Below are 9677 nucleotides of genomic sequence, written 5' to 3'. Positions count from 1 at the left end.
GGCTAATTTTTGAGATGCAGCCCATAGTGTGTGACAGTTTGTTTCCATAGTTACTGATTAGTTTCACCTGTTTCATTTAGCTCCCTTTGTTTGCCCTGTGTATTTAAGCCTTTATTTCCCTTGGTTCTATGTTCTTGCTTATGTTGGATGTGTTTTGTTTTTTCTGTGTTTCTCCCATGTGTTATGTTTGTGAATAAAGCATGTGAGCTTGTGAATACAAGATTTAAAATAGTTTTTTTTGGTCAAAAGATATTACTGTCACTGATTTGCCAACTGGGTTCTGGCTAAAGCTTCTGCCATGATATGACAAAACCTATGTCAGTTTACACAGCATAATAACATATATGGGATGTATCAGGCTAAGGTATTTCAGTTATGTCACTCCACTTTTGTGCTGCGGAAACCATGTGCTTTTTTGTTTAGCCGGAAAAACCAGCTGTTCCACTATACGGCAGTGGTTGCAAAACAGCACATTTGAATGGAAGTAAATGGACGGAGGTCCCTTTGGAACGTGTTTAAAGCCTGGTTTTAAAGGTGTTTAGGGAAAAGGTAAGACAGATTTAATCTACATTTGTATCAGTCTTGTTGTGACTTAATGTCAGTTTGGTTTTTAGAGTTGATTGTGCTGAAATTAAGTCAAATAGCACAGTTATTTCAGTTGAGTGAACAGGAAGAATGATCCTATTTAACTGTTTGCTTGTGTGCACAGTAAGTTAGAAAGACAAGCACTACGGCCCGGTTTCACAGACAGGGCTTAGTTTAAGCCAGGGCTTTTAAATAGTTTTTATAAACGTGCCATAGGAAAAAGAACATCACGTTTTTCGTGAACATTTTTCACATGCACTGAGCCAGAAGTCTATTCAGTAGCACTTACATACACCAAACTTTCCAGTTGTATTATATGTATATTCTGAAGGATTATACAGAGGAATCTAACATATAACGCGTTACTCCTAAAATTATTTTTCTGTCTGTCAATGGAGTGATAATTAAATACACAAAATCCCCATTCAATCTGTAAAAAGTAAAACCTTTAACTCTAATGTCAATAAAATGAAACAAGAATTTTGAACTTGACTTTATCCAATGTTCAGATTTCTGGTTTGGAAATGTATAAATTAGTGAATATTTAATTGGATAATGCCTCATTTGCATATTAAAACAAAAATCCCCGGTTTCACAGAAGAGGCTTAAGCCTAATCCTAAAATACATGTTTGAGCTGTTTTACCTGAAAGCAACTTTCACTGACATACCTTAAAATGCCAGTGCCATTGTTTTTCTCAAGATGCACGCCAGTAATGTTTTTCTTTCTTTCTGAGGCACGTGTTTAAAATCTACTTAAATGTGCTTTAACCTAATCCTAATCTAAACCCCGTCTTTGAAATCTTAGAAAACTTGTACAAAACAATTATCTTTACTGTGATAAATCACCTTGGGAAGTATGGTGGTGATATCTTAGTTACCATATTCATCAAGTCATGTTTTTGCAAGTACAGGACTACTGACATCACTACAATGAAAAGACTGAAAAGAAAAAACACTATCGATATAGTGAAAGAACTAGACGCCTTTCCTAAAGTTTCAGAGAGCTATGTTGTAACATCAGCGTTTGGAGGCACAGGTGAATTTTGACATTTTGCTGCTTGAATATTAGTTATGTAGGCTAATGTAACCTGTTTCTGATTAACACTTCTTGGTTGTCTTCTCCAGTGTCACTCATTGTTTTCATCCTCATGGCACTTCTGGCCATATCAGAGTATTTTGTGTACCAGGACTCATGGATGAAATATGAATATAAAGTAGACACAGATTTTACCAGGTGTGTATTTTTTGCGTGTTTACAGTTATATATTTATTGAGATTTTTCTAATACACATATAAAGAAATTAAAGGTCCTGATCTAACTTTGTTTTGTTGTTGTTTTTGATTTTTGGCAGTAAATTGAAGATAAAAATTGACATCACAGTTGCCATGAAATGTGAAAGTAAGTGCATCTGTTATCTGGAATTGTTTTTCAAAACGTTTTATGCCCAGACTGTATTCATTATTCTGAATCAATCACATAAAAGATTTTAAAACCATATTCTTGTCTAGGGGTGGGTGCAGATGTGTTGGATATTGCTGGCACTGTCATTGCATCAAAGGAACTTAAATATGATCCTGTAAGTAACTGCAAACCATGCACTGCATTTCAGATTTCATAACTGTTAATAGTAACTGTTTTGTGACTTTGTTTTTCAGGTTAGCTTCGAGCCCTCTTCACAGAGACAAATGTGGTATCAGTATGTACAATATTTGTCAGTTATCACTTAAACGCACAGTTGTCCAGACATGTGTGTGCATTATAAGTCTTCATCTCTGATTATTGTATCTAAGGATATTAGAGCGGATTCAAAACAGACTGAGGGAAGAGCGTTCACTTCAGGACGTACTCTTCAAATCAGCGTTGAAAGGATACTTTTCTGACCCAGTTCCAGGGTACATCTGTTTAATTCATCGCAAAAAAATATTAAGTCCAGTTCTGATGTAATAAAGTACATGCTGATGCAATGAAATGTAATCATATTTTAGGTAAACGACCTTGGTGTTATTTAAATCCACATGACAGAAAGACATTACATTACATTTTTATTCAGGATTTTATTAAACATATGATGGAGCTGAAGCTTTTCCCTTACAAACAATTAATTAATCATGCACTGTTTCTGTTTTTTTTTTCTTTGCACAGAAATGATTCTGAATCCGAATCCCAGAATGCATGTAGGATACATGGACAAATCTATGTCAGTAAAGTGGCAGGGAACTTCCATATCACACTAGGCAAGTAAGTATACACTTATAGCAACAGAAATACTGCTGCTTTTATAAACACGTCTTCTACATGAAATGATTTGTTGATTCTGTCCTCAGACCAATTGAAACTATCCGAGGTCATGCCCATTTAGCTTCTTTACTCAAAAACGAAGGTACGTTTTGCTTACTTACTCATCAAAATATAATTGTAATCGTTTTAGAGAAATATCGTGCCATTTAAACAGTCTTTATTTCAATTGTGTGGTTGTCAACTGTTAAAGAAATTTCGGTACCTTCAAATTGAAAATTTGTGTAATTATTTAAATATACTCTAGATGGAGGGCTCACACTTTGCAATCCCTATATTCAGAAAATAAATATTATCTCTCATTTTTTTCAGCAGTATATAACTTCTCACATCGAATAGATCATTTGTCTTTCGGAAACGATGTTCCTGGACACATCAATCCCCTTGATGGCACGGAAAAAATTACATTAGAGCGTAGGTCTTTTTCTTATAGTTCAATGTTTGTCAAATACAGCTCACAGCACAGAAACTAGACATGATGTACTGTATGCAAATACATTTAAATGTAGATGTAAATAATTCGAGAATGCCTCTTTCTACATGCAGTACCAGCAGTTGTAAGACGTGTTCCTATGTGTTTTCAGAAAATATGCTGTTTCAGTATTTTATCACAGTGGTTCCCACCAAGCTGCACACATCAAATATTTCAGTGGACATGCACCAGTTTTCTGTTACAGAAAGGGTAGGTTATATGTGTGCCCTGTGCATGTGTATCTGTGTGAAAGTGTGTGTTGCTGTTGATCATGTTGCTTTGACATACAGGAGCGGGTTGTAAGCCACGAGAAAGGCAGCCATGGTGTATCTGGGATCTTTATTAAGTATAAACTGAGTCCATTAATGGTGAGGGTGAGCGAGGAGCATATGCCTCTCTCTGTGTTCCTTGTGAGATTGTGTGGCATCATTGGTGGAATCTTTTCGACTTCAGGTAACTTTCACACACTATACAATCTAAATATAAGTCTAAATCAATTACAGTAAATGTTTTTATTGTTTAAGGCAAGTTATATATTTTTTAATTTTTATTGTAAAGTTAATATGATATCCAATATGGATATGTTAATTAATATGGATATGTTAATATCCAACAAAAATGTTTTATTAATGTGAGCATTCTAGAGCTTTTGTTAACATGAGCAGACAAATCATAGCCAAACATTCATAGACTTTTCTTCTTCTTGCCACAGACCTGGTTCACAGATTGATTGGGTATTTTGTTGACATTATCTGCTGTCGTTTTAAACTTGGTGCAAATCAGTCCAAGGAGGTGAGCCACTACATTTAGAAGTCACGATGCATGACTCTCTCTTGAGAAAAGTAGGACAAAGTACAACTGAATCTGACTAATTGGGTTCTGTTTTTTTCAAGGTACTTGCTGATTAGGACAGCCTGGACATTTACAGTATTCATTTGACAGAGGCCTTTATCCAAAGCGACAAATGAGAAGCATACATCGGCCCTGGATAGCAGAAACCAACACAGATTATTTTATAGGCCTCCACCCAAATGCAATTCCATATGTTTATATACTTTTATTTTTCATAATTACATAATCATTCTTTCAATAAGTGGACAAATATCCCATTGTTAATTACTTTCTAATTTTTGTAATGTTTGTCAGACAATCTAAAAATGCCAACTCTGTTACCATGATTTTGTTGTATTAAATGAACAGTGATTAATTTATTGTACACATGTCAGAATTAAATGATCTTTCAAAGAAGCACCTTGTAGTTTCATGACTTTAAGCATAAGCCTTGTAGAACTGTCCTATGTTTACTTTATGAAGGTGGTTGTTGGCCAATATTATGTGTGCTGTTTTCTCTATGCATTATCATATTTATTATAGGCCTAATATCATAAAATATCAATGTAAAAAAAAAAAAAAACTTTATAAATACTGTACCATGAAAAAAATTGGAACGCTACATCATGCGCTACATCAACAACAAAAACAAAGTAAACCTAGAAGAGGGAGCCTTTAAAACATAGGCTACATGACTTCCGGTCTTTACCGTTTGGTTTGGTTTAGATTACAATAGAACATATAGCCAGAACGCGTATTTAAAATTGTTGACAGTACGTTTCTTACCAATATAAGTATTTTAACACCCCCTCGGATCAAATAAATTGAAATGGAATTCATGTGGTCTTTCAGAAACTCTTCAGAAAAGTAATTTGGGTAACTTAGCTCCCCCTGTTGGCGGGATTTGATCCTGCGTTCTAGTAACTGCCTTCTGGCCGTCTCGGTGTTCCGCAACTCTTCGCTATCAGTGCGTTCAGGGGCCATATTGTTGATGTGTCACCTCGGGAGGAGATCACTTACACGGACTTGACTCTCACTATTTTTCACGGAAGCTGGTGTATGGCATTTTAAATGGATTTAACATAACCGGTAAGTCAAATATTTTAAACCAAAATATCCAGATCCCTACTGCAAAAGCGAATGTTTATTTAATTAGCTTGAAAGCTAACGTAAGTCATTGGGTGAACTCAGTGGCAGCTGGCTGATATACTATTGTTATATACTTATAATCTACAAGATTAATAAATGTACTCTTGTCATATCATCATAGCAAGCTACATTTCTTGCTATAATTAAATATAGCTATTTAAACTAATCTGATCAGCCCGAGAATGTTATGAAGGACTAACGTTAGATCAGCACACACACAATTACATATGTGTATTTTTGTATTGTAGGTGTTTCAATAATTGACCATTCTATAATTGGTTACATTAACAGCTTATCTCTTTTGATTCGTGTGGACAAAGCAAGTGTTTTCTGATTAACACGTAAAATGGGATATATTTGGAAAGGTTAGCGGGTGTGCTAAAGCTAACTGCACCTGTGTGGAAACAGCAGTATCTGTCACTCGCCTCAAAATTAATAACATAATCATCATTACTGCTTTTATTTACTATTATTCCTCTTTTAATGCTGTTTATATATAAAATAACTAGTTTGATGCGAGGAAATGTGTCAATGGTTGGATTTGTGGGCTGAGCACTGTCCATCATCCCCTGTAGAATTACAGAAGAAATGCACTATGACTAACATAATGATGTCTGAGACTGAAGATAAAGAAACAAAGACATTTCAAACACTGATAAGAGAGTGGAAAAAGGAAGTTAACCTGGGTAGGAAATTGCTTAACTTTTCAATGTGAGTCAAAATGTTTTTCAAGTACATTTTTAAAGAGTGTCTGTGAGTGAGAAATATCAAACATTTCAGTTTGGTGCTAGTTGACAGTTGAGAATGTCTGCTTGGAGAGAGGCATGAGAAGCTGGTGACCTTTTAAAGTTATAAGTTAGTTTGAGTTATTGGCATTGCACATCATGTCCTTTAATTAACAGACAAGTCTTGTTTCTCAAACAGAAATTTTGTATTATCCACTGACAAAGCTTTTTGGATATATTTTGTGGTAATACATTTTGTAATATGTTATATTAAACAGTATTTTCCGTCATTTAGCCTACCAATTTTGAAAAACACTTGAAAAGATTTTGACGGTTAAAAAATGGGTCTATTGCGTTTCCCAACTGCAGAAACATTCCCAGAGTTAAAGAAGCTAAGGGGAATTACAATTAAAAAAATGAGTGAAAACAGCGTTTTAAACTGGCCTACAAAAACATAATTTTTTTGAGAGAAGTGGCCAATAACCTGCAATACAAGATTAAAAAATGAACTTCATGTGGGCTTAAGGTGTTTGGCTTAAGGTCCATCCATTTCTTTCTCTATTGCACACAAGTTAACTCTCTCAGTCAACTCATCCTGATCTATTTGTAACACATTCTTGATTTTCCTGCCGGATGGGTTTCTGGCCCAGTTTCGCTCATTCAGTGTGAATCACACAAAATCAGTGTCTTTTTCCTCAATGCAAAGCATTTTCTTTTGTTCGCTCCAGTGTCATCTATAGGCATTTAGCTGGGAATGCAGGAAGCCACTGAATCCTAATACAATGACGTATCAGGCAAATTGGGCGTGAGAAAGCAGCGACCAGGACCATCTTAGTTTCACAATACTGGCATCACAAAACTGCCTCCGGTGGTGGAAGGAGAGCCTTGTCCTTATTTTGAAATGAAGGACCACACCTCAATCATAGAAATGTGTGGGTTTGGAGTTTGGACAGTTGCAGTAATCTACGTTGCTCTATTAATGGCACTATCATGATTCATGACAGCAGGTGTGATAACTGACGAGAGTTTTGCACATAAATTTTAGCCTACACACACAATCCTAATTTCCTGGTGAAAGGTGGATATCTGATAATGAATAATAGCCATATGAATGTGTCTGCTTTATTTGACCTTGTGATCCCTTGAGATGTTTATGGTGGCTTCTTAATGTTGATCATAAAAGTCATGTTTTTATTTGGCAGGTGCTTTGTTTTGAATTTCACGTGCATGTGAGTCACTTGTGTGTGGTTTGTTTTCCTGTGCCAGCAGCTGAAGGAGATCATGGAGCCGTTGGATTGTCAGAGCGAACTGACCCCTGCCTCTGACTCCTCACAAAGTTCAGAGGTCAACATGGTTCCGGAAGGGTCAACCGATGTCCTCAGCAATGAGGGTGAAGCTGTTTTAAAAGAACAGGATGAAGACACTGAGCTGGACAGTCTTGAGCTGGATGGTACTCTTTCAGGTAGTGTGGACACAGAAGGTCACACCGAGGTTCAGCAAGAGGATGGACCTGGAGAACAAGCACAGGGTGACGGGAACACTAGCTGTGACAGTGGAACAGCCTCCATTGATGATGCCAGGACACCACTAGCTGTCCACGACAGTGTTGTAGAATCACTTCCCGCTGTTTTTGATGGAGAACTCGGATGTTCTGGCATTGAGGAACCAGCAGGGGTGGTTCCAGAATCAGAAAGTGGGACTCAGAATGAGGTAGAGGAATCTTCTCCATCTGTTCTGAACGGGACAGATGATTTTTCATCCACAGAGTTTGAAGCATTCAATGGGCCAGCAGAACTTAACAGAACTCCTTTGACTTCTACACCAGCTGGTCAGGGTGAGGAACTGCCAGATGTTGTTTCAGTACCCCTAAACTCACAATCCAACTCCAACGTGAACCCATATGACACGGACTGCAGCAGGAAGCTGATGTCTGAGATCCAGCGCTCTCTGTCTCAGGAGTCTCTACTGGATGAGCTGGAGGATGAGCTGTTGAACAGTCAGTCAGGGGGCATCCGAAAGGGACATCCTCCCAATGGACTTCAGAAGGACCAGAGCTCCATGGCTTTATTTGAGAAATGTGTACAGTACAAGTACTCCCAACAGGAGAAAGCCATCAAGAGGTAGGCTGTTGATTAATAGCCATGTCAATCAGCTCACTAGAGTTTATAGTCCACTGCTGGTGTTAAGATTTATAGCAGCATGATATGGTAAATCATTTGTTTAAATTGCCTTTCTTACCTGCATGAAAATTACTCTTCACGACGTGCATCACTATCTTTCATTGCCAGTGTGTGTAGCAACTCCATTGACCCATTTGCCCGCCAAAAGTGTCAGATAATCAAGGGAAATTAGTTTTATAAAGTTTTATATATATTCTTATAAAATAGATATATTGAAATAAATATTTTGAATAGAAATATATATTTTTATTTTAAAGACACCTGCAGCAGTTGTATTTCATATAATAAATATATGTAATAGATTATATATAGACTTATTATTATTATTATCATAATATATTTTATAACGATTTTATAGGTGTTTTAAAGCTGATGTTCTTTGGATATTCGTGCACAAGTTATTAAACGGTTATTAATTGATGTATTTTTTTAAATTACAATTCTTTACAAGTGTAGTGCCTACACTTTCACATATTTTTTTATATTTTTTAAAATAATAATAATAATAATTTATTTATTATTAAAAAACTGTTTTGGTGGACTTTAACTAGGCCTACTTTTATATGAATAACCGTGAATAACCATATAGAATGATAAAAGTCAGATGTTGTTTCACTACGTACTTGTGCGAATGATTTGTTAGAATGATTCAAAGCAATGATTATTTAGTTTGTGAGTCTTTTTGACTGAATCATTGAAAGAACTGACTAAGATTAATTTGTTTATAAATCAAACTACATGTCCCGGTTTCACATACAAGGCTTAGATTAAGCCAGGATTAGACCTTGTTCAATAAGGGCATTTAAGTAGCTTTTATAAACGTGCTTTAGAAAAAAACAAAACATTACTGGCGTGAATCTTGAGAAAAAATAGTGGCACTGTGACTGACATATTTTAAGATATGTCGGTGCAAGTTGCTTTCAGGTAAGACAGTTTAAACATGCATTTTAGCCTGGGACTAGTTTTAAGCCTTGTCTGTGTAGCCAGGCATATATGCTTTTGCATCCAGCCAGTGAAGACCATGCATTAGAATTGTCTTTGTGTTATTTCACGGGTCATTGCCTGTTTAACTCATGATGACATTTAGTTCACAATGCAGGCTCACAACTATGATTTATTTTGTTGTGGTGCTGCTATTGATTATTTTATGATGTGCTCAACCTGAGCCATTCTTCTCTAAAACCCCCTCCTGGTTTGCCTTTATTAATTTTTTCAAGGGCATCTGGCTGACTCTCATATTGGAACCGGTCCACAGCTTTGCTTTGCCCGACCTGCTGTTAATATTGTCTGATCGGTGACGCTCATGGACACCTGTTCCCTTTAACATGGTCTTTTCTACATTATGACACATTGGTGCCTGATACTTTATCGAAAACAATTAATTATTGTTCTTGATATAGTTTAGATCACCAGTTTAGCTGGTAAAAATATGCTTCTC

General features: G+C 36.2%; 2 protein-coding genes across 7 annotated transcripts in view; both read left to right on the top strand.

Annotated features, from left to right (window-relative positions):
- Positions 1 to 130: 130 nt before the first annotated feature.
- Positions 131 to 4753, top strand: LOC306989302 (endoplasmic reticulum-Golgi intermediate compartment protein 2). Of its 2 annotated transcripts, none has more exons than XM_079594863.1 (14): positions 131 to 549; positions 1498 to 1622; positions 1712 to 1820; positions 1939 to 1985; positions 2096 to 2163; positions 2243 to 2283; positions 2378 to 2479; positions 2730 to 2825; positions 2912 to 2967; positions 3198 to 3296; positions 3467 to 3564; positions 3645 to 3807; positions 4067 to 4146; positions 4248 to 4753. In XM_079594863.1, exons 2-14 carry the CDS (start codon positions 1517 to 1519, stop codon positions 4260 to 4262), a joined length of 1080 nt encoding a protein of 359 aa, XP_079450989.1. In that variant the 5' UTR covers positions 131 to 549; positions 1498 to 1516; the 3' UTR covers positions 4263 to 4753. The 2 variants fall into 2 exon arrangements, with proteins under 2 accessions (XP_079450989.1, XP_079450988.1); XM_079594862.1 differs by having other exon boundaries at positions 277 to 549; positions 3195 to 3296.
- Positions 4754 to 5132: 379 nt separating this feature from the next.
- ccdc186 (coiled-coil domain-containing protein 186) overlaps positions 5133 to 9677 on the top strand; it is a 28592-nt gene continuing 24047 nt past the window's right edge. For 2 of the 5 annotated variants that reach the window (XR_013795663.1, XM_079595420.1), the window contains exons 1-2: positions 5146 to 5274; positions 7326 to 8179. Coding sequence is in view for 4 of the 5 variants with exons in the window: in XM_079595420.1 (XP_079451546.1) it covers positions 7341 to 8179 (839 nt within the window). In the remaining variant the exon portion in view is untranslated. Of the gene's footprint in view, positions 5275 to 7325; positions 8180 to 9677 lie in introns of all 5 variants that reach the window. The other 3 variants (XM_079595422.1, XM_079595423.1, XM_079595421.1) reach the window with 3 other exon arrangements.

Source organism: Phoxinus phoxinus (genome assembly GCF_949152265.1).
Source record: "Phoxinus phoxinus genome assembly, chromosome: 21".
NCBI classification, from domain to species: domain Eukaryota; kingdom Metazoa; phylum Chordata; class Actinopteri; order Cypriniformes; family Leuciscidae; genus Phoxinus; species Phoxinus phoxinus.
This window is presented reverse-complemented; position numbering and strand designations above follow the sequence as displayed.